This window comes from Lutra lutra, chromosome 12 (genome assembly GCF_902655055.1).
Source record: "Lutra lutra chromosome 12, mLutLut1.2, whole genome shotgun sequence".
In the NCBI taxonomy this organism is placed as follows: Eukaryota; Metazoa; Chordata; class Mammalia; order Carnivora; family Mustelidae; genus Lutra; species Lutra lutra.
The window spans coordinates 14,480,507-14,506,676 of record NC_062289.1 but is presented as its reverse complement, the minus strand read 5'-3'; the positions used below and the strand labels follow the sequence as shown (position 1 = coordinate 14,506,676).

Sequence of the window (26,170 nt, the reverse complement as noted above, 5' to 3'; positions counted from 1 at the left end):
ACCGTGGTTTTAATATGCATTTCCTTCACCATTAACAATGCTGAACAGCTTCAACTGCCATCTATATACGCCCTCAGGTCTTTTGCTCATTTTCTCTTTAAACTGTTTGGTGTTTACTGTTGAGTTTTGAGAGTTCTTTATATATTTTGGATAGTAGTCCTTGGTCAGATACATAGTTTGTAAGCAAATATTCTCTGCCGTTATGTAGCTTCTCTTTTCATTCTCTTAATAGAATCTTCTTTTCTGTAGAGCAAAAGCTTTTAATTTTGATTAAGTCCAACTTATCAATTTTTCCTTACATGGATCATGGTTTTGGTGTCAAGTCTAACTCTTTCCTAGCCCAAACCTCAAAAGATTTTTTCTTATGCTTTTCCTAAAAGTTTGAATCTGCGGTCTCTTTTGAGTTAATTTTTATGTAAGGTGTAAAATTTTGGTTGAGATTTAAAAAAAAAGTCACAGCATGCCTACGTGATTTCCTTAACAAGGCAACGAAGAACTTAATGTTCATATGTAATACAGAAACTTAGCTTTTTTATTTGCAGAAGAAATGGACAAATTTCCCTCCTCCACTAAGGTATCATAACAATTGGGTAATAAAAGGGAAAAATGCAATAATTTTTGTCATCTAGTACTTTCCTCTTAAGCCCAAACAGAAAACAAAAATGAAAAGTATTCTCAGATATTTAAAATTTCTATATACAATACAGAGCTGCAAGAAAGCTTAGATTTCTCTCATCTCATTTACAAGTTTAATGTTCTAAAACAGTCTTTCCTCCAGGGAAACTCATGTGACCAGTCACTGAATTGCATCACACAGTTCCATTTCAACTAGTCTAGAGTCAGTACGCTTGTTCTGAAATCATCCTTGACTTCTTTTAGACATAATTGTTTTTCAAACTATAGGTCTAAAATATAGAAATGTCACTCAATAGTTCACATACACAGACATATAGCACAAGCCAGACTTACCATATCTAACTGAAGTGTTATGTATCATTTAAAACAAGTCTGACATAACAGACATATAGTAAGTGTGTTAAACTAAGAGCATGTGGAGAACACAATGGTCATTCGGTAAAGCCTTCTGAACAAAGCACCAATTCTCAAAGTAAGTCCCAGGGAAAGCTCTGCCTAGCATGGGCTTTAATGGTTCCAGTTACTGAATCCACTCTGACTTACACAGCCCCAATTACAAAATGCTTTCCTTCTTTGAATCAAAATCAGTGAAATAAAAATTCCACCCTATGGCTCTGGTTCTTCTGAGACAAGAAGAAAAAAAGAAACACAAAGCAATCTACACATTTAATGCAATCCCTACCAAAATACCCCCAGCATTTTTCAGAGCTAGAACAAACAATTCTAAAATTTGTATGGAACCACAAAAGACCCCAAACAGCCAAAGCAGTCTTGAAAAAGAGAAGCAAAGCTGGAAGCATCACAATTCCAGACTCAAGCTCTATTACAAAGCTGCAAGGATTAAGACAGGATGGTACTGGCACCAAAACAGACACACAGATCAATGGAACAGAACAGAAAAATCCAGAAATGGACCCACAACACTATGGTCAGCTAATCTTTGACAAAGCAGGAAAGAATATCATCCAATGGAAAAAAGTCTCCTCAACAAATGGTGTTGGGAAAACTAGACAGCAACAAGCAGAAGAATGAAACTGAACCACTTTCTTACACCAGACACAAAAGTAAATTCAAAATGAATGGAAACACCTAAATGTGAGACAGGAATCCATCAAAATCCTAGAGGAAAACACAGGCTTTGACATTGGCCATAGCAATAGACACATGATGAGAGGCAAGGGAAACAAAAGCAAAAATGAACTACTGGGTCTTCAAGATAAAAAGGTTCTTGGGGTGCCCAAGTGGCTCAGTTGGTTGAGTGTCTGATTCTTGATTTTGGCTCAGGTCATGAGCTCAGGGTTGTGAGATCAAGCCCCTCGTCGGGTTCTGCACAGGGTATGGAGCCTGCTGAAGATGTTCTCTTTCCCTCTTCTTTGCCCTTCACCCCCTCTCTCCTTCTCTCCCTTTTTCACTCTTCCTCTCTCACACAAAAAAAAAAAAAAAAAAAAAAGAAAGAAAGAAAAGAAAAGAAACAAAAAGCTTCTGCACAGTGAAGGAAACAATCAACAAAACTAAAAGGCAATCTTAGGAATGGGAGCAGATATTTGCAAATGACATATCTGATAGAGTTAGTATCCAAAATCTACAAAGAACTTATCAAACTCAACACCCCCAAAAAACAAATAATCTAGTTAAGAAATAGGCAGAAGACAAGAATAGACATTTTTCCAAAGAAGACAGATAGACAGTTAACAGACACATGAAAAGATGCTCAACATCACTTATCATCAGGGAAATAAAAATCAAAACTATAATGAGATACCACCTCACACATGTCAGAATGGCTAAAATTAACACAGGAAACAACAAATGTTGGCGAGGATGCAGAGAAAGGGGAAACCCTCTTACACTGTTAGTGGAAATGCAGACTGGTGCAGCTTCTCTGGAAAACAACATAGAGGTTCCTCGAAAAGTGAAAAATAGAACTACCCTCAAAGGACACAAAATACTGTTTTTTGTTTTTTTTTTTTTTTTTAAAGATTTTATTTATTTATTTCACAGAGAGAGATCACAAGTAGGCAGAGAGGCAGGCAGAGAGAGAGAGAGAGAGAGAGGAGGAAGCAGGTTCTCTGCTGAGCAGAGAGCCCGATGCGGGACTCGATCCCAGGACCCTGAGATCATGACCTGAGCCGAAGGCAGCGGCTTAACCCACTGAGCCACCCAGGCGCCCCAAAATACTGTTTTGAAGGGACACATGCACCCTGATGTTTATAGCAGCGTTATCAACAACAGCCAAATTATGGAAAGAGCCCAGATGTCCATTGAGTGATGAATGGCTAAAGAGGATGTGGTATATGTGCATACAATGGACTATTACTCAGTCATCAAAAAAAATGAAATCTTGCCATTTGCAATGATGTGGATGGAACTAGAGTGTATTACACTAAGCAAAACAAGTCAGAGAAAGACAAATAGCATATGATTTCACTTGTATGTGGAATTTAAGAAACAAAACAGATGAACATGGTTGGGGGAAGAAAGAGAGGGAGGCAAACCATAAGAGACTCTTATGATAGAGAACAAACTGAGGGCCAATGGAGGGAAGGTGGGCAGGTGATGGGCTAAATGGGGGATGGGTATTAAGGAGGGCACTTGTGATAACCACTAGGTGTTATGTAAGAGATAAATCACTAAATTCTACTCCTGAAACCAATATTACACTGTATGTTAACTAACTAGAATTTAAATAAAAACTTGAAACAAAAAAAATGCAATTTAAATGCAATAGACTTTTAAGTATCTTTTTTGAAGTTTGGTTTGACATTTTTAGATGTTTTTCTAAAACCACATTTTATTGTAGGACACAGATGATGTTCTGCAACCCTTTCAAAGTAAGACACACCTGATTAGGGTACTTACTATCTTCTCAACCTCAGTTTCCTTATCTGTAGAATGGGCAGAGTAATACCTGCTTCATAGCGCTGTTAAGAAAATTAAGTACTCTATGTAAAGTATCTAAAACAGTGCCTGCATATGGTAGGTGCCTAATATATACTGGTTTCTTTTTCATTCCTTGTACCAAAAACTTTAGATAAAATTAAAGACACAGTGAAAGATAGAATCTCTGCCCTTTCAGAGTTCATAGGATGTGTATTAGTTTGCTTGGGCTGTCATAACAAAGAACCACAGACCGGGGAGTTCAAGAACAGCAACGCATTCTTTTGTAGTTTTGGAGGCTGAGTCTGAGGTCAAGGTGTTGGCAGAGTGCTCTCATTCTGAGACTTCTTTCCTTGGCTTGGAGATGGCCATGTTCTCCCTTTTGTTCACATGGTCTCTCCTCTGTGTGTGTGGGGACGTTCCAATCTCTTCCTATAAAGACACCATTTATATTGGACTAAGGCCCACCATGACCTCATTTTGCCTTAATTATCTCCTTGAAGGTTCTATCTAAAATATAGTCCCATTCAGCATATGCTTTGTTGGTATGGGGATGGGGGAGGGCACACAACTGAGCCCACAATAGGGTGTGAAATAGAAAAGTAAGAAATAGTTCATCATGGGGCATCTAGATGGCACAGTCAGTTAAGCATCCAAACCTTGGTTTCAGCTCAGGTTGTGATCTCAGGGTCATGAGATGGAGCCCTGCACCAGGCTCCACAGTCAGTGCGCAGTCTGCTGATGTTTCTCTCTCCCTCTCCCTCTGCCTTTGCCCCTTCCCCCTGCAGGTGTGCTCTCTCTCTCCCTCCCTCTCTCTCTCTCTCAAATAAATAAATCTTAAAAAAAAAAAAAAAAAGTTCCATCACTGTATGAGTTACCTAACTTTAGCTAGGAATTTGAGGCGATGGCAGCTGGGTAAGAAAAGTTCATTAGAGAATATGATGTCTGATCTAACACTCAATTAACAAGAAGGAAAAAGCTTTTCCAGAGCAAATTTTGAAGTAGTATGTGGAGACTAAGGAACAGAGAAGTTGTCCAAGAATACACAGCTAGTGAGAGGGCAACTTTCTTTTCCTTTTTTTTTTTTTTTTTAAAGATTTTATTTATTTGAGAGAGACAGTATTTGAGAGAGACAGAGAGAGAGAGCACGAGCACACGAGCTGGGGAGAAGCAGAGGAGGAGGGAGAAGCAGACTCCCTGCTGAACCGGGAGCCCGATACAGGGCTTGATCCTGGGGGTCCAGCACCATGACCCGAAGTGAAGGCAGATGCTAAACTGACTGAGCCACCCAGGTGCCCCAAGGGCAGAATTTCAACATAGCAAGTCTGGCCTCAGAACCTGTTCTCCTAGCCATGATGTACATTGTCTCCCCAAGGCACTATCTACTCTGGAAGCCTTTGGCATGCTTGCCATTTCCTCCTGAATGTGTCCTTCGTCTCCCTTGCTTATTCATATATTGTTCTGATGGGAAGGTATAAATGTGACAGTGTTTAACACTTATGGTGATCAAATTACTATGAAAGTAGGATGGGATTATTACTCTTCTTGTTCTGGAAATAATATTTCTATTAAAGGCTGGTTAGTTTTGATATTTTATCTCTTGTTTTCAAGCTACTGAGCACCTAGATCTTTTGAGACCGTCCCAGGAGTACTCCTTAACTCAAGAAATAAATGCATGCTACTGGGTTTTTATATAAATGATAATGAGTGTTGCCTCTTATCACCTCCACCAACCCACTAAGGTCATTCACCTCCAATAGTCACCTCAACCCACTAAGGTCATTCACCTCCAATAGTCACCTCCATCCACTTCCCTGCTTTTACTCTCGTCCTCCTACGGGTATTAGCCATAGAACAGACAACGGAGTCTTTGAGACCTTCCAATTGCTTCTTGCCACAACTAGGAAAAATTCCGAAGTCCAAACTATGGCCAAAATGGCCTCCTATGATCTGGCCCCTGCCTCTCTCTCCAACCGTCCTTCCTACAATTCTGCTAGCACACTCTGCTTATGGGCAGCCCTCCTGCTGCTCTGTGAACACTCTACACCCAGTGTCACCTCACGCCCTGTGTATGCTCCACACCCTCTACCTGAAAGTGCTTTCTTGTATAGTTTCATGGTACACTCTGTGTTTATTTCAGTCTCTGCTTAAATGCCTCCCCTTCAATCTATTTTTCTTCCTGACATTTAACACAATCTGACATTTTATGGCAACTGTTTTATTTCTTATTCATCTCACTGAGTAGATGGTAAGCTCTATTCATGACTGTATTACCAGCAGCTAGAACAGTGGCCGTTTGTAATAGAAACTCAAAACATTATATGCTAAATGAATGGTAGACATAATCAGCATAAAATAAAAATGAAAATGGCTACTACTACACATTGTGACATTTCTTATAGACATATGAGAACTTCTACCTTTTGGTTCCATAGAACACTACAAAATTGTTCCTAAACCACCAAATAACACCAGAGAAAGCTAAAACCACCAGGGTAAAATCTATAAGTGACAAATTAATGATGGAAGAAGCAAATCTTCTTGACAAAAACCCCTCTATACTCTGACCCAGGTAAACTAGTTAGACCTGCTGAAGATAATGACCATCAAAAGAAATCACACCAGCACAAACTAAAATTCATGGATTTTAAGATAGACAAAAATTAATAACTGAACCCAAATTTCTTTGTTAAGAAAAATTTTAAAAGATTTTATTTATTTGACAGAGAGTGACAGAGAGAGGGGGAACACAAGCAGGGGGAGTGGGAGGAGAAGCAGGCTTCCCGCTGAGCAGGGAGCCTGATGCAGGGCTCGATCCCAGGACCCTGGGGATCATGACCTGAGCCAAAGGCAGACGCTTAATAACACAGGCACCCCTCTTTGTTAAGAAATTTTACAATATTCACTTCATATAAAATTAATTTAAAAATTAAGGTGGCTTAATATAGTTTACACTAGAAAATGCTCTTGCAATAAAAGTGATTCAATATAGATAGAATTCTGATTCAAATTTGAATTCCTAAATATGGAAGCATACTATCCCGAAGATCAAAACATCTAGTAAAACAGAATAGTATATTTTAAATGACATTGTCAAAACATCTTATATTCATTTCAGTTAGTACAGGGCATGAGAAGCTAGCTTTTTGGTTGCTAGATCACACTACTGACAATTTGACCTCCCCAAATTCTTTTTTCAATCACTACTGTTTATCCATGGCTCGCTTGTATATTTGAGTATGTAATCAAATATAGAACAGAAAATTATCCCTTTTAGGTCTCCTTATTTGGTTGATTGTCAAATACTTCTGTAGTCCTAAAACCTTCTTCTCTTTCTCAGCTGTTCCCCAGCTCTCCTGTGCTTTGTTGCTTTCTAAAGGTGAGGAAGTTCCAGGTCATCTCAAACTGTGAAGTGGGATTAGCCTCAAAATACCTTTCTCAACTCTAACAGGCCCTTGAGATTGTCTGTTTCCCACACCCATTCCAAACTACTACTTCTTGCTCTCTAATCACCTTCCAGGTTAGAATGAATGTGTGCTCGTCAGAGTTCATTCAGACATGATCTGAAATCTGTTGGATGAGGCATTTGGGAAAGAAACTGTTTCCCTGATAGGAGGGGATAGGTTAGATTTTCATTAGTTATAACCAAAGGCATCATTTTTTTTCAAAAGTATTTTTTTAAAGATTTTATTTATTTGACAGAGAGAGAAAATAAGTGGCGGGGGCGGGGTGGGCAGAGGGAGAGGGAGAAACAGACTCCCCACTGAGCAGGGAGCCCGACCCCAGGACCCCGAGATCATGACCTGAGCAGAAGGCAGATCCTTAACACACTTCTACTTCTCATTCCACATGTTACCAGTTCCTCTGAGTTAAACCTTAAAATCCCTGCTAAAAAAAAATGTATCCACTAACAGAGATGCAAGAAAGTACGTGTCATTTACCAGTTTTTAATTGCATCTAAGTAACTATTTTTTATGTGATACTGACAAGGTATAAATGCTTCACTGTTAAAATTTATGTAAATATCCTACAAAATACTAAATTAAACTAGAAAGAAATTTCTACTATTTTTAAACAGTGGAAGAAAACCTTTTAAAATTATACTTGTTATTATGGCATATGCATCATAATATGCTAAACCCAGTTCTAGCTTAAACTCATCAAAAAGAACATGCAAATTTATGCTAATATTAGTTGTTTCTTTCAGCACTGAATATGCCAGTTTGATTCAAGAATAACGGAACTGCTAAGAAGCTTTATCTCAAGTGTCTTTCAGAGAGACTGATCAATCCTGTGCTGATGAGACAATTTTATTAGTTAAAAACAGCAAATAGTTTAGTTGATAGCTTTTCTTTGAGTCGTGATTGCTTAAGACTGACTGCTCCAGAAATTCCTCAAAACTTAGAAAGAATAATTCCCATTCCACTTGTCAAATATGTAAAAAATAAGACTAAGAAGCTATTTAAATTATTGACATGTAGAACAGCTGACTTAAAGTAAAATGAAATAATGTTAGTACATTTATCTCATACATATTTAAGAAATAACCCAAAAGAAAACAGAATGATATCCCTTGTGTTTTGTAACCACAGTTATATCTATAATAAACAAGTCATTAACTATAATTTAACATTTATGTTTTACTGTTTTCTAGGGAAGCTCTTCACTGGCTTGAATAATATTCTAATAACATTTTATTCTTAAGAAAGCATATTTGTGGGACGCCTGGGTGGCTCAGTTAGTTAAGCAGCTGCCTTCGGCTCAGGTCATGATCCCAGCGTCCTGGGATCGAGTCCCACATCGGGCTCCTTGCTTGGCAGGGAGCCTGCTTCTCCCTCTGCCTCTGCCTGCCACTCTGTCTGCCTGTGCTCACTCTCGCTTCTCTATGACAAATAAATAAATAAAATCTTAAAAAAAAAAAAAAAAAAGAAAGCATATTTGTCTGCTGGGGCTCTAATCAACTAATTTCCTCTAATGACAGCTGAACTCTGGCTATAAGGTACAACATTTTTCTCTCATTTTTGTAATAAACAACCTTTGCTACTGCACTGTAGCAATCACATACCTACTCTTACTGCCTGAACATGGGCAAGTCCAACACTTCTTAAACATTCACTTTACCTTTTTGATGATAACTGGGTAGTTAGCTGAACTGCTTCAAAAGCACACATCACAAGAACAAAGGGGATTAAAATCTGTTTAAAAGGACAAAAAAACATGCTGTGGGTAGCTGAAACATTTGAAAAACTTAAAAATAAATGTTATTTCTGCAGTATTTCAACTCTCAAATGAATTTTATCTCTATTAGTGAAGAGCAAACTCTGAAATAAAACCATGACATCGATGTCACATAGAATATTGATGAAACGGATTTAAAAATCTATATCAATACTGTATATAGCATAGAAAGATAAATATCAACACTTATTCCAAATAAAACCCGATACAAATTTTTGTTCTCATTATAATAATTAATGACCATGTTCAAATGTTTCTGAGAGAGTATGAGAGGCACAAAATGCCCAAATCAGATAAATTATAGAGCTTGATAATTTGAGTCACAGATCCCTGAATCCATCTGGTCACTTGATACTATAACTCTATAAACATGATCTCCTGGTACATTTATCTTAATACAACTTTATTTCTGATTATATAATTCATATTCACTGTAAAGTATTTGTTAAAAAATTGAGGAAAATATATCATAATTTATACTGGTTGAAAACCCATAATCCAGAGCTAATGCTGTCAATATTATGAGATACTGCTTTTAATAACCAATTAAAAAAAATATATATATATACTTGATGTATAATAAAAAAGAAAAAATATGGAAAAGAAATGGTGTTCAGCACTGTGTAAGATTCCTTCAAGTGAAGAACATAGACTAAAATAGTTTAGGAGAACCTTCACTTCTGGCCACATTAGTCAAAAAGAGCCATCCAGTGCATTATTTCAGGAAAGCTCTGAATGAGGCTGGAGAATAAAGATCTAATATTCTACTTTAAACTTTTGTTTTTCTTTACTTTTTTTTATTTTTAATGAAAGGCCGATGGCCTCCAGTAAAGTAAGAAATGAGCAACTATCATTCAAAAACATAAATGAAAGTTCAAGAAATAATGCATGTTTTAAAATAACTCAACAACAACAAAAAAATAACTCAACAGGTAAATATAAAAAAATAAAATAACGCAATAGAAATTGGAACATGAGAAAAACATCTTTTTAACATTTCCTAAGGTTACATTTGGTAACCTTAATTTTACCTTAATTATCACTTTAAAGGTCCTATTTCAAATATAGTCCCATATTTATTAATTATTAATGCAGTAATAAAAAAGGAGAGTAATCCAATTAAGAGAAGCATACTTTTAACAATTAGTACTTATGTGATCTGACAGAAGGTAATTAGATTTTAGCCAGATATATACCAATTCCATAAAATGTGCCAGGCACTTGTGGCAGAGGGAATGAGACAGAAGAAAGGGAAGAACGTGAATTACATTCCATAGGAGTCTGAACCTCCAAAGCTGAGGAATTTGTCATTATCTTGGTGTGGTCAGCACCCAGCTGGTGCCTGCTGCATTACTGAATGCAAGCACTCAGTGACAGATATGTGGAGTCAATCAATTAATTCCAGGTACATGGATGATGAGAAAAGATCACAACATGTGGGTAGTCTCGTGGGGAGCATACAGAATCTTTGGGAGTACTGCAGTTCTGATCTGCACTGCCCTTCCCCACGGGTTTTAATCGTCTGTGATAGGACTTCCCAGGAGTTACACAGAATCTGTACTCTGGAATTTAAATGGGCTTAAGGATAAAGCAAAAAGGTTAACTGTATTTTCGAGTAAAAGCTAAAGGGTCCCAACTCCGATTCAGCATCGTCTGTGAAGGTATCTTCTTTCTATGCTATTTCACTCTGTCACAATGACTTCATAGTCTTAAAGTCATATAATGTTACATAATCTTAATGTCACGATGAATTGATAATCAATATCTTAAGAAAACAGGAAAATAAGAAAACTAACCTTCCACATCATCAGGGCTCCCATCATAAAAGGACTAAACACCGTCAGAAAGCAATAGACAGAGGCAAGATCAAAGCTAAGGAACCAACATAAGGAAAAAGATTTTAGAATTCACATTGTAACTTTAAAAGAATGTTCTACTAAAAAGGATGTTTAAACTAACTTTCTGAAACTACTCTTACTAAAACACAAGCACACATTGTATCAAGAATATCAGGGAACCACTAAAATGAATGAGGTAGATCTCTATGCACCAATAACATACCAATCTCCAAAATACCCTTCAGTATAAAAAACCACGGTACAGAACAAAATCCTAATTTGTATTATCTTTCATTATAAATATGCTCTTTTCATTTAGAATTACCTGTTAATAGAAGCTATGTTCCCAGTTCCAAAAAATGCTGTCACTAAGAAGAAAACCTAAATACAGTTAAGGAAATGCCGAAACAAGTCAGAATTCATACAAATTTCTCCTTCATTTAGAAAAGGTATTTCTATTCTACCATGAGGGTAACTTGATTTTTACCCTGTACATGTGGGCATAAACTGTCGCAAGCGAATGTTCCATTATACCTCCTTGTGAATGCATTTTGAAAGAACCAGACTGAAGAGGAAATGTGCTAAGAACCGGAGGCGTGAGAGGTTATCCTTGTCACTAGAGTCTTTGGGAGGGCATTTTCCTCTTCTCTAGCAAAAGCAAATCAGAGTATTGTATCTGGAGCTGGCCACTGGTGATTTTCTCACAAGAACAGGGACCTAGTGCATGAGATAGATATTTTTAGGAGAAATATTGTTTCAGCTCATACATACTTGCTGTGTGCCCAATACATGTGAAACTGCTAGTTCTTTGGAAGGCTCAGAGAAAAGTAAGAGACCACGTTCTCAAATAATTCAATGGAGAATGAGACAGGAGAAAATGTTAGACATCTTTTGGACACTTTTTAATCTTCTATTTGTTTTAGTGCAGCAGTAAAAGGTAAATATTAATCCTGTTGGTGTCTTAAGAACTAACTGCTAGGAAAGCACTAGAAAATACTGCCTGGCCCGTTGACAGGACTCAATAAATGTCGGCTATTTTATTATTAGAGACATATACACAAAAGTGGTAAAGAAACACTGATGAGGATGTATGAATTATGACAACTTTCAGTGAAAAGGTGGCATTTGAGTTGGTGACTTGAACCTCACATGTAGTCAAGGATCTAGTCACTCAACCAATCAACTAACCAACCAACCAACCTTTATTGTCTAGTATATGTCAGAGGCAAAATTAGACACTAAGAACATAAGTATGAATAAAATAGTCTCAAAGTGCTCACACAGTAACTAGGATTATGAGGATATACAGAGTATGTGAGAGGCATTTTAAGGTAAACGGGGAAAATAAAAGACGTAGTCAAGAAACATTGAGAGGTATCATAGAAGCTTAGGGTTTACTGAAAGATACAATGGAAGATAAAGCAGGAACACAGATTGGTGGCATATCAATAACAAGCCTTGAATTTTACTGTGGAGACAACGAAAAGCCAGAAACACTTTAGATGACCAATACAAGAAACACAAGTGACAGTGAGATATTCAAATCAGGGAGATAAGTAATTACAAGCAGGAAACACAATTGGAAAGCTATTTCAGTAGTTCATGTCAGGGGCAAGGAAGGTCTGAACTGATGCAGTGGGAGCAGAGATGGAGAAAGAGGGGAGACAGTGGGACCTTAGAACTGGATAAGAAGTAGTTAAATATGACAAGTTTGATGGCCTGGGTGACTGGGAATATGGTGATGCCATTCAATAAGATGAGGCCTGTTAGAGAGACTTTGGAGAGGGGTGGGTGGTTGTAAGTCACTTTGGGACATACATTTGTTGATGCCCAGCAGGTTATTAGACATATAGCTCATGAGGTCAAGAGAGTCAAGGCTGGAGAAGTAAATCTCAGAGTTGTCTGCACGGAGGTGTCAGTCAAAGCTGTAGGAGAGGGTGACAGCATCTAGGCAGGGTAAGGGGAGAAGGTTAAGGGTAGAGCTTGGAGAAGAACATCTTTCAAGATCAGACAAAGAAAGAGTATGCTATTGTGAAGGAGAAGATAGATGATATAAAAGCTAAGAGGAGAACCTGAATCATGTCCTGGAGGGAAACGGAAAAGGAAGAGAAGTCAACAGAGTTGAATGTTGTAAGAGGTCAAGTGAACTCGAAGCCCGGACTGTGCCGTCAGGGAGCCCCTGCGGACCACTGACGGCACAGCCTTGGCAGGGCCAGGTGCATGTATTCACAGAGCTACCATGTGCCAGGCACTGCTCAAGGCTTGGAGATACAGTACATAAGTGGAGAGGAAATGGTAGCAGCAACTACAGATTTTTCTTTTAAGGAGCTTGGTAGTAAACAAAGACAAAATAAAATTATACTTCAGGGGGAGGCAGGGTTCAAGGGAAGGTACAAGGGAAGAAGCGTCGCTTGGTCGAGGGTGAGTGCAAGGAGTCCGCAAAGAGAGCGAGCAAAACCGAGGACAAAAGCAAGAGGAAGAAGGACAGCACCACGGTAAGGTCAAAGGAAATAATACCTCCCTCCAAATTTCTTGAAGCCAGTCAGCCAGCCTTCCCAAATGTGACTTTATTCTGCTGTACTGTCTTTCAAACTTCTAACAATTTTCACGCAATGTTGCCTCTGACGTGATTCAAAAACCTTGTGAAGTAGATGCCATAGAACATGAACACAGTATAAAACACACATAGAAAGTACAAACCAAACTCATTATAGTGGTTTCATCTAGATGAGGGAAATTAGAGTGGAGTCCGGAATTGAAAAAAAAAAAAAAAAACTTTAGCTTTAGCGGTAATGTTTTCATTTTTTAAAAAATGTGTGATGTGTAACAACATAGTAATTGTTGATCTCTTAGATGGCGGGAATATACACATGTACGTTTGCTTGTTATATCATTCTGCATGCTCTTCTACAGTTTCAACATTTTTTAAAGATGTGGATTATATGAGAAAATTATGGCTGAGAGGGAGTTAAATGGCCCCCAAGTGGGCGTGAGCAGCAGAAGTACCGCCTTACTCTACTACATGGCAGGTTACAGCACCTTAGAAGTCCAAACAAAGGATACAAGGAAAAAGGCCCTGCGGACATCATCCAGATAGAGCTGTCGAAACTGGGTAATATCAGGACTGCAGGTGAACTGGAGACTGGTGACCTGTGAGACAGTAAGAAATACATGAGCACACAAGGACAATTCGCTTACTCCTACCCTCAAAGGCAAACTTCCAGTCTGGAACAATAGCTGGAAAGTTATCCTGCACTGACAAAATTAATTAACAATAAAGCTGTTCCTATAGTTTAATTACATCTTAATACAATCTGCTAAAAGTTAGAATACCTTGCTAATAATATGCTAAAACAGAGCTGTAGTATTGCTGAACGTGTAATAAAAGGGAGAATTGGGCTTTTCCTTATCCTGTATAAATGCTTCACTTTTAAATCCCTATAGAACTCTTTAAGTCCTGATTTCTCAGTGTCCTGATATTCTAAAACCCAGCTACAGTATCATATTAAAAAAACATGATAAAATCAAATATTTGTTTCTTTGTTCTTCTGTTATTTTCTCTATATACAAATGCAAAATATTCCTATTTTTGGTAAAATAGAAAGTCACTCAATTAAAAAAAAATATTTTATTTATTATTTAACAGAGAGAGACACAGTGACAGAGGGAACACAAGGTGGGGTAGTGGGAGAGGGAGAAGCAGGCTTCCCACTGAGCAGGGAGCCTGAAGCTGGGCTTGATCTCAGGACCTTGGGATCATGACCTGAGCTGAAGGCAGATGTCCAACGACTGAGCCATTCAATTTCAGTCACTCAATTTCAACAAGAAGGATGCACTTTTGATTAATCCCCTTCTCCCGCAAACAGAAAAACTCATGGGGAAACTTTCCCCTCCTCCACTATCTATGTAATTTTCCACTAAGTTCTTTGGATGCTTTAAACTCCTTCCTATAAAAAGAAATACCTGCTTTCTGTTAAAAAAACAGAATTTAAAAAATGACAATGAATCACATTTTTAGATTTAGTATTTATTTAATACTAAAATATTTAATATTTACTATTAAGGACAGTCTGACCATTTACTAGAATCTGAACAAAACTGTTTTCATGTACTGTTTTTAATATTCCGGGGCTTAATGTTAAAAACCAGTAATTATTTAATATACTTCAATACAGTTTCCTCATTATTGAAATTAATTATTTTAAATGACCAATTACTCTGTAAGCTCAACTGGAACTGGTTATGGACGGATCAATGGACCAACTATGAAGGTGTTTTTCTGCAATATTCATTTTATCTGACTGCAGTTAAAGTGTAAATATTCTACCACCAATGGTTTATAATTACCTTCAGCTCTAAAATAAAGGCAAGAGACATCAATTTAACTCCATAGCTCAGTATGATAAATGTGTCCTTAAAATTTAGCTGGCTTTTATCGGGCTCCTTGTTCTGTGGGGAGCCAGCTTCTCCCTCTGCCTCTGCCTGCCACTCTGTCTGCCTGTGCTCGCGTGCTCGCTCTCTCTCTCTCTCTCTCTGACAAATAAATAAATAAAATCTTAAAAAAAAAAAAAGATTTAAAATTTAGCTGGCTTTTAGCCAATTCAAAATGTACTGTGTTGAATAAACGGCCTAAGATTTGGACTGAGGCCATGATCACTAGGGTGGCAGAAAAAACAATTTGGAGTAGGACCACTAGAAAGAGAAAAACAACACTGCAAATACAAATGTTGTCTAATGATCAAATTCATGCACTGACTTGTGACAACATAAATATTCTTGTGACTATAATAAATTGAGAGAAAGAAAAATGAGATATGAAAACAGAGGAAAATACGATAAAGAGCATTCTTTCTCCTCCACTCCTTCATCTCCATTGATGTTTTTGTACATCAGGGATTCTCAAATAATCTCTAAGAATAACCCAACCTATTTAATGCCTATAAAAGTATAAAATCATGCTTTTCTATTGTAAATGAACAATTTTCTTATAAACTGCTTAACTTGATTATTAATCATTAATTATGACTGTCTTAAATGGTGCACAGTTTTTGATGAAAAAACACTGCAACTTTTGTACAGAATAGAGAATATTTTAATATTCTCAAATAAACGCAACAATGATTTTGACAAGCTACCTTCTGTTTATAGGAAACACTGGGTTGCTGCAGGGTTTCTTGTTCCACCTGTATCCATACAAACATTAAGCATGACAATACTAATGGAAAGAGAGCTTCATACCTAAAGGACAAGGGGATTTGGGGTGGCAGTGGGAGGTGGAAAAAAAAAAGAAAAAAACATTAAACAAGTAAAAATGCAAATTTATGCAAAATTAAAACAACCTTGATAATACTTCAAAGTCACAAAATCACAAAGTTTAAATTTTCTAGGCTCTCCAGAAGAAGAAAGTGGGAAAGGAAAGGAATATTTAAATATCAACTCCAACACCATCTTTTTTTGAAATTTATTAAATCTTGAGATCATTTTAATTTTTAAAAATAGTTGAGATATTTAGAAATCACTCATAAGGTAAATACACAAAAAAGGAAAGAAAACATTAAGATGGAGGTAAAAAGACAATGCCTGAGTTAAAATCATTAATATACCCCGAAGAGCAAGACCAATGTTCCAAATTAAAAAAAAAAGGGGGGGGGGCGGTGTGATATGGACCTAAATCTCCAAGAAAGAAAAAAAAAAAAAAGAACCAATAAACACATGAAAATGTTTGACCTTACTGATAACTGATATGGAAACTAAAACAATAGGAAGATAACACATTCACTTATCACATTTATCTAGTAAATAAAAATAATGTCAACAAGAGTATAATGAAAACTAACTCTCACACTCTCTACATAGGAATAAACAATTTCTGGAAGGCAATCCGACACTCTACATCAAGAATCTCAAAAATATTCATAGAACATAATCCAGTGATGTCACTTCTAGGAATTTACCCTGAGACGATAATCCACTATGGGCACTAGAATTCTCATATGGAGATGTTTGTTGTAATACTGTCTACAGAAGGGAAAGACAAAAACAAAGACAGGAAACAAGCTAGGGAGTGATTAAATAACGTATGGTACATCTCTTGGCTAGTTTATTTTTATTTATTTATTTATTTATTTTTTTAATTTGACAGAGAGATCACAAGCAGGCAGAAAGGCAGGCAGAGAGAGAGGAGGAAGCAGGCTCCCCGAGAGAGCAGAGAGCCCGATGCGGGGCTCGATCCCAGGACTCCGAGATCATGACCTGAGCCGAAGGCAGCGGCTTAACCCACTGAGCCACCCAGGCGCCCCACTCTCTTGGCTAGTTTAATGGTGATTATAATATGGACCAAGGAGAAATGTTCATGAGATAAGCCAGTGACAGAAGTCTTTTTTAATCCTCTTCCAGTCTACCTAGGGATAAATGTGTCACCTTTGTTATCCCTCAAATACCCTGTTACAGTTCTTCAACCACCATTTTAATCACATGTTCACTGACACGCCTTTCTTGCCAGTCTGGAAAGGCTCTGACTGTGTCAGTCTTGTCACCACTGCAGGCCCAGCTAGTAAGTATTCGCTGAGTCACTTGCTTAAGCCGGAGTTACTAAACAAAATCAAACTAACCAAACCAAACAAAACAACTTTATTTCTCTCAACTTTTTCCACCTTTTTTTTTTTTTTAAAGATTTTATTTATTTATTTGAGAGAGAGAGAAAAACAGAGACAGAGCACAAGCAGAGGGAGCTGTAGGCTCCCTGCCCAGCAAGGAGCCAGATGCAGGAGTTGATCCCAGGACTCTGGGATCATGACCAGAGCGAAGGCAGACGCTTAACCTACTGAGCCAGCCAGGCGCTCCTCAACTATTTCACCTACTGAACTCTGTTCCATTCGGTGCCACTTCCCAAACATGAGACGACAAAAGAAGCAAAATGCTTTAAATTATATCACTGATCATAAAAATAAAAACTGAAGACCAGGGAGAAGGAAGTATCTGGATTCAGAAAGCATACAAAAATCACCTGGCATATAAAATGTAGAATACCCAAATATATGAACAGACAATATATACATGAGAAAGTATCATTAGTCAAAGAGATGCAGAAAATGTATACAAAGCTGTACCATTTTTGACCTATTAAAATAGCCACTGATGTTCTTATTTAAAATGAAAATACTAAATACTGTGAGGGATAGGACCGCTCATCAGTTGCTGGTGATATTATAAACTGGCACTGTTCTGAAGACAGTAAAAAAAAAAAAATTTTTTTTTAATTTTTTTACTTCTGAAGAAGTAAAAAAAATAAATAAAAAATAAATTCATACTCTATGACCACCTATACTACATGTGAGAAATGAACAAAGGAAGTAATAGAAACTATATAGAAAGCTTGCACAAAAACGTAACTCAAAATATTATAATAAAAATGTAAATAAATAAAATGACCAAAAATAGAGGAATGGCTAAATAAATTAAGGCTCATCCACATCACAGAATATTAAATATTTATTAAAATGATGGTTAGGAAGCCTATGAGCCACCCGGGACAATGCTTCTAAAATAATGTTAGGTATGGGGCATCTGGGTAGCATAGTTGGTGAAGATCCGACTCCTGATTTGACTCAGGTCGTGATCTCAGGGTTGTGAAGTTGCGCTCTGTGCTCAGTGTGGAGTCTGCTTATGACTCTCTCCCTTTCCTGCTGCCCCTGCCCCCCTCACTCTCTCTCTCTCTCTCAAATAAAGAAATGAATAAATCTTAAAATAATATTATGTAGAAAAAAGATAAAATAGTAAGTACATGGACTATGATTAATACTATGTTAAAAAGACAAACAGAGGTAAGACTGGAAGAAATAAATCAGAATATCAGCAGGATGCGTAGGGTTAATAGATGATTTTCCCCTTTATCCATACTTTCCAAAATGCGATCAATACTATGTTTATAATGGTTTTCAAAAAAATAATTGAAAAACAAATGTTGACGTAGAATACCTGTATCTTAGCCATTCTTTAAAATTTAGTTCAACTTCCACAGGAGTCCCTGATGGCACAAATTCAGCTGCCCTCCTCAAATTCTTTCCCTAGCCATTCTTTATATCTTACAATTCCCAGCCTAATTAAGTCACAATAACTTAACTATTGCATTCTGTGAGTGCCTAACATTGTAAAATAAAGTCCTTACTTTATAGCAGCTTACAACTCTATTAGACACCTGGGGTAAGCTAATTGTGCTGCCTTTTTATCAGTCTAGTGTTCGGGACACTGGAGATGGGAAAGAAAAAACAACTGTTGATTAATTGAATGAAGAAGGTGTGTACTCTAAGCAAAAGAGGACCAAGATTTTTAAAAATAATTGCAATTATATATGAAAGAATTCTTTCCTAATATATGAAAACACAAATTTCATAGTTCTACAAATGGTGCTACAGATTTATTTCCTTTCAGAAACTATAAACTATAATCATTTTCATCTGCTAAAATGTGGATGAATAAATGTGATAAAGACAATCTTCCTATGGGACTCTATTTCTTTAGACAATATCTTGTATAAAGTCTGCATATTTGAATTAATAAACTGAAATACCAATAAAATGTCATCACAGGTTCACAGTGTACATAGTAAAACAAAATTAGTATTTCCTAGTTTGGTCTCTGTGCAAATTCAGCAGGGCAGAAAAGGCATTTAGCTTTGTATCATAGTTTGTTAAGCAAAGGGATAAAATAAATACAACTTTGGCAAGAAATGTTTAACAAACTTAAGAGAACTACTTTCAAACATTTCAATAGCCTCCATTTGCATAAAAATAATGAAATGCTGATTAAAATGAATCTTCTTTATTCATTAAATCAAGGATACATTGTTATAATTTAGGATTTCTATTACTGTATTTTCTGTAAAGTAATAAAACTGCATTTCTTTCAATATCTTATATATCTGACTATTCACTAATTTACATAGAGAATCCTCCGGATTGTCCAAAATAGTTATGTAGAACAATCAGGTGGGCTACAAGTTTTGCAAAACTGATTTGAAATTGAAAACTGTGCTAATTGAAAATGTTAGACTGTGCTGTTTCAGGCTATCTCTGTTGCATTTTTCTGCAAAGGTAAATACACTTTCTGATGTTGAATAATGTATTTCTTAATATATTCACTAATAAGGTTATACTCATCATTACTGTTGTTTTTATACATGAATTTTTCCTTTCAGATTTTCTTAAAATAAATTAAATGTACTTCTGATAATATGTTTTGGTATCTTTATGACTATGAAACCGTTGATTTAAAATACTATCATATTTATCCCCAAGGTAAGTTATATGACTAACTCATTATACATTCCGAAATATTTTTTCACTCAAAATTCAACTTTAATCATCTGTTCTTCTTTCCTTCCTTCCTTTCTAATCCAGGAAACCAGATCCATTCCTAGATTTGTATTTCTTAAATCTTCTATATATTCCTTCAAATTTGTTTGCTGCTTTAGAATGTGAAGGCTCAAGAAAGAAAAGGGCTTACTGATTATTAAGTGACTGTAGAATTTGGCACATATTTCTGGACCCTCTCAAATGTATACTTTCTTAAGGCAACCTCTAGGTAAGATATCTTAAAGAAACTCATGTCACCCCAAAATGGTGAGTTACAATAGAAATTATTTTAGCTTTTGCCTTCTCATCTAGACTAAAAACTAATTCATATATAGTTTGATGGAATCTAATTGTAAATTATTTATCCTGAAATTTCACCAATAAAGGGGGAAAGAGTGAACAGTTTTGTTTTTGTTTTTAAGTAGGTTTTATGGAACCCAACACAGGGCTTGAACCCACAACCCTGAGATTAAGATGTGGGCCGAGGTCAAGAGTTGGACACGTAACCAACTGAGCCATGCAGGCGCCCCAAGAGTGAACAGTTTAAAAGCCTCATTATGTTTATCACTCTTGAGTAAGAATATGCTGATAGACTTCAAGTTTTATTTGAAAGTTCAAAATTCTAAGTCTCAAACCAAGCCCCTCTTAAAATCTTATTAGGTAACTGGTGAAAATTTCCATGTTGCTTTCCATGTTTCCATGTTCCATTATATCTTCACATCTGTATCTGTGCGTCAGATCTGGTTATGCAGGGAGAAAACAAGGCAGGAGGTGTGGGGAGCTTTGGCAGGAGAAGGTTTTGTACCCTACTGGACCATCTCTTATCTGGGGACAAGAACTCCTGGGGCCTAGTTCACTTAGGATGTTACGGCCTATTATGAAACGATTTTTTAGAACAACCCTCTAATTCTAAATTAGGCCAACTAAGTTTCTCAAAGAATGAACCCAAGTCTTGGACCCAAAATGGCTTTACAAAATTATCTAAACTGGGAATAATCTGTTGATAGCACAATAGTCAATTCCCAGGGTTAGTCTAGTTGGGATTAAGATCCTTTATTTGGGCCAAATTTTGAGCTATCTTTGAGTGGTGGTAATCTGATTTGTCTGTTCTATACAATGTTGTTAAAATGTACACTTCATAAGCATTTAAATAAGGATGAAATAAAATTCAAAGTAAAGAATGCTTTTCTTCAAAGCAGGTGGGGAGATTGTATCACTGCTTCACTGACTTCTAGAGATCCCTTCAGGATCTACCCCAAAGCAAGCTGCTAGTTTTTGTTTTGCAAGAAAATTTAAATCTTAAATAAAAAGGGATTCTTTAAGTTCTGGGAAAATATTCTGAAAGTTTCTGAATCTAAAGAATATTTGGACCAAATATATGTAAGAGTAAAAATAAAAGGTATATTCAAATAAGAATGAACAAATCAAGGTATAATTTGAAGTGCAGGAAAGGAATGTAACAATGCTACAGCTCTCCTAACTCATTGTTTGAGACTTCAAATTTCTCCATAATCAATCAGAACTTTTAACGTGGTAGTGAAATGAGATTTTAGCATCTTCAGGAAACGAACGGAAAGACAAAGACAACAGGTAATACTATGAACATATGAAAAAGAAAGCAGAAGATTTACGATCAACTTATATATAGTTCTTATGAAGCAGAAAATATGTATAATTTATTCCCCAAGATTTATACATTTTTCATCTCCAGAGGTAAAATATTCAAAGAGAAATGTCAAGATCATTTAAAGCTTGCTACTAAAAATTAAATTTTAAAAACAGTTCATACCCTGTGCTTAGCAGCAGGTAGGCTGACATGGAGGAAAGAAGTATGCTGAACAGCCGCTCAAAGAGACTTGTCGGACTCAGCAGCGGTAGGACGAAGGAAGAGGCTGCAGTGAAACAAAGCAGGGCCGTGTCAGTACGACAAACACAATGTATATGAGTTTAGAAACACCAATTCTAGTGTCATTTATAGAATTTATTGTTTCTGTGACCTCTCAAATGGGCTATACTTATCCTAATCATTTTTGTAAGAAATTTGAAACTTCACATTTCCTAAAAAAGATCTTACTTATTTGAGAGAGAGAGAGAGAGAGAGCGAGCAAGCGAGCACGCAAGCACAGGTGCGTGCGTGTATGCGGAGGAGTTGAGGGGGTGGTGCTGGGAAGGAGGGCCAGAGGGGAGAGGCACAAGCAGATTCCTGGATAAGTGCAGAGCCCTACAATACGAGGCTTGATCCCACAACCCCAAGATCATGACTTGAGTGGACATCAAGAGTCAGGGGCCTAACCAAATGAGCTACCAAGGCACCCCTGAAACTTTGCATTTTTACACTTGGTCTTAGCCAAAAGACCTAGAAGCGATGAAACTTCACATTTTTAATTAAAATTACATTTCATTATTTTTACCATATTTTGGCTCAGATCTTCTCAATTTTATTTAGCCTTGCTCACTAAATGAGTAATTTGTTATTTGATATAAATAATAAAAAATATAATACAACATGTTGCTCAAGATTTAGCAAATTTCTCTTAATTAGGCATATAGCTAAAAGGCAACTTATTCCCCAGAAATTGATTTTTCCTAACCTCCTTCTCCTGCTCCCAAGTTTTCCCACTGCAAAGTATATGTATTGAGAGCGGTAGCGTGCCACTCAGAAAACAAAAAATAAAAGAGGATTTCCCCACATGAGAGTTGTAATAAGAGTAATGAAGTAATCTTCCCCTCCAGGACAAGAAAGCAAGTACTTCAGTAGGAGGGCAGCAAACATTAACTCCCCATTTCTATTTTGGGAAGGAAATATGCCTAAGTTCCTCATCATCCTAGTCAGGCAGAAAACATGCCTGGAGTTAAACACTCCGGAGTATGGAGACAGACAACTTGGGATAAAATCCTGGCTGATTCATTATTAACTTTTTAACCATGGGGCAAGTTTATTAACCCATCTAAGCAGTATTCCTATCTGTCAAGTAGTGAGGATACAAATAAATTCTTGTGAGGTTTAAATACAACTTCACCTGTAAAATGCTCCCTGAGCATAGTGCGAGGGATATAATAGGTGCTTAATAACTCTGAGCTGCTATTATTATTACTAACCAATGTCTACTAATAAGTTAAATTTAAAGACAATCCCCTTCAAAGTCAAGTCACTGCAGGATGTAAGACTCTGAAAGTTATATCAATAGTCCCCTAGACAAATAGCTTCTGATCTTTTTCAGATGTGTAGTTCCGATACTGTTATCTTCACCTGATACATATTTTAACAGAAAAAAGCAACATTTTAATATTTATTATAAAAGCCAATTCAAATGAGATCTCTTCTGTAAAACTCTATTTTCTATCCTTGTTTTATGTTTGTCTAAAAAATTGATGAGGGGGAAATAAGAGTCCCCATTCTGAATGACATATGTTAGAACCAGTTTTATGACATACAATCCATTTGGAGATCTCAGCACATTAGCAAAAAGTGCTCACTGGAACTAGACTAGGTGAATTAGTGCCTGGAAGAGATCTCTGGAGAATCTGCTGACCTACCTATAAGTCAACTATTTCATGCCTTACAGCACTTGGTAGGCATCCTCTAGTACCTAGTTCTCTCAATCTCAAGGACTAAATGTCTTATTTAAAATATATGTTCAGAGGCATGTGGATGGCTCAGTCAGTTAAGCATCTACCTCTGGCTCAGGTCATGATCCCAGGGTCCTGGGATCGAGCCCCACATTGGGCTCCCTGTTCAGTGGGGAGCTTGCCTCTCCCTTTGTACACTCTATCTCTCTCAAATGAAATATATTTTTTGCCTAGAAATAAACCCCCACATACACAGTCAATATTTGGCAAGGGAGCCAAGAACACTCACTGGGGAAAGGATAGCTTCTTCAACAAATGGTGTTGAGAAAACTAGATAACTACATGCAAAAAAATCAAATTGGACCACTATCTTACACCACTCACAATAATTAATGGATTAAAGACTCAAGCACAAAACTCCTAGAAGAAAATATGGGAATAACATTTAGGATAACATTATTCTCAGCAATAATTTTTTTTATATGACACCCAGAGCACAAGCAACAAAAGTAAAAATGAAACGTGGGACTACATCAAATGAAAAAGTTTTGCATGTCAAAAGAAACAACAAAATGAAAAGTCAACCTGTGGAATAAGACAAAATATTTGCAAACTATATATCAGATAAGGGGTTACATCTAAAAAGTATAAAGAACTCACACAACTCATTAATTTAAAAAATGGACAGAGGAACTAGATAGATATTACTCCAAAGAAGACATCCAAATGGCCAACAAGTACATGAAAAGATGTTCAATATCACTAACCATCAAGAAATGCAAATGAAAACCACAATGAGATATCACCTCACACATGGTAGAATGGCCATTATAAAACAGACAAACAGAAACAGAAAATAACCAGAGCTGAGAAGGATGTAGGAGAATTGGAAGCCTTGTGCACTGTTGGTGGAATATAAAATGGTGCAGCCACTATGAATATAGTATGGAGACTCCTCAGAAAATTAAAAATAGAACTACCATATTATCTGATGATCCCACTTCTGGGTATTTATCCAAAAGAACTGAAAACAAGATCTTGAAGAGGTATCTGTACACTCATGTTTACTGTAGCATTATGCACAGTAGCCAAGGCATGGAAATAATCTAAGTATCAGTCAATGGAAGAATGGATAAAGAAAATGTGGTCTATATATATATAGAATGGAATATTATTCAATAATGAGAAAGAAGGAAATCCTGTCATTTGTGACAATCCCAAGGATCACTACGCTTAGTAAGATAAGCCAGGCAGATAATATTGTATTATATCACCTATATGTGGAATCTAAAAAGGCTACACTCATAAAAACAGAGTAGAATGGTGGTTATCAGGAGCTGGGTGGTGTTGGAATTGGAAAGATGTTTATTTTTTTTTTTTTAAAGATTAATTTTTCATTTATTTGACAAGAGAGAGAGCTCACAAGTAGGCAGAGAGGCAGGCAGAGAAAGAGAGAGAGGCAGAAGCAGACTCCCTGCCAAGCAGAAAGCCCGATGCGGGGCTCGATCCCAGGACCCTGAGATCATGACCTGAGCCGAAGGCAGAGGCTTAACCCACTGAGCCACCCAGGTGCCCGGGAAAGATGTTTAAAGGTAGAAATTTAACCATTAGATAAATAAGTCCTAGAGGTCCAAGACAAAGCAAAGCAATTATAATCAATAATACTGTATTATAAACTTCAAAGTTGCAAAGAGACTAGATCTAATTGTTCTCACCACAAAAAAGAGATGATTACGTGGCATGACAGAAGTGTTAGCTAACACTACAGCAGTAATCATGTTGCAATACATAAATGCATCAAATCAACACACTGTATTCCCTTACCTTATACAATGTTATGTGCCAGTTATATCTCAATAATTGAAAATAAATAAATAAATAAATTCTTCTGAAAAATAAGCAAATAAATAAATAAAAATAAAACAACTGCCGAGAGAAACATTTATGTATTTGGAGAAAAGCGGTAGACAGAATCTCAACCCTCCCAAAACAATGACAAAATCAGTAAGGACAATAAATAAAATGATGCAGGACATTCAAATTTGGAGAGAAGCGCAGGAAGTACAGCACAATATGCACATAGCCACAACATAAGAAAATACTGAGATCAAGCTTAACCATGAATATTTGCACTTAATAGAAAAAAATTCAAATTGGCAGACATAGCAAAACCCAACTCTATGCTGAATAAGAGAAAGACTTAAAACACAGTGATTCAAAAGACTAAAAATAAGGCAAGGACTAGGCAAACTTAAGAGTAAGAAATTCAGGGTTGCAATCCCGATACCAGATAAAGTACATTTCAGGCCAAAAAGCAATGAACAAGACAAAGAGGGGCACCTTGTGATGTTAAAGCCACATTCCACAGTGACGACGTAAGTCATGAATTTTGCTACAAAGAACATATCAACTACCTGCATAAAACAAAATTTATATAAGGTACAAAAAGTAATATGTGGAGGCATACTAATAACAGAAAACTGTGACACCCCACTCTCAATATAATAGGATAAATTGATGAAAAACAAGAATATAAAACCACATAACCAACAAAGTAGATATTCTGGATATATACTAAATAGTACAGTCTTGTGAGAGAGACTATACTTTCTTCTCAAGTACATATAGAATCTTTATCACATACACTAGAGCACAAAG

General features: G+C 36.6%; 1 protein-coding gene across 7 annotated transcripts in view; it reads right to left on the bottom strand.

Moving 5' to 3' along the window:
* PIGN (phosphatidylinositol glycan anchor biosynthesis class N) overlaps positions 1-26,170 on the bottom strand; it is a 106,273-nt gene that overhangs the window by 12,679 nt on the left and 67,424 nt on the right. For all 7 annotated transcript variants that reach the window (XR_007121896.1, XM_047697395.1, XM_047697393.1 and 4 more), the window contains 6 exons: positions 21,732-21,834; positions 15,725-15,827; positions 13,653-13,739; positions 10,915-10,970; positions 10,548-10,623; positions 8,635-8,708 (listed from right to left, as the gene is read on the bottom strand). Coding sequence is in view for 6 of the 7 variants with exons in the window: in XM_047697395.1 (XP_047553351.1) it covers positions 8,635-8,708; positions 10,548-10,623; positions 10,915-10,970; positions 13,653-13,739; positions 15,725-15,827; positions 21,732-21,834 (499 nt within the window). In the remaining variant the exon portion in view is untranslated. The remainder of the gene's footprint in view (positions 1-8,634; positions 8,709-10,547; positions 10,624-10,914; positions 10,971-13,652; positions 13,740-15,724; positions 15,828-21,731; positions 21,835-26,170) is intronic.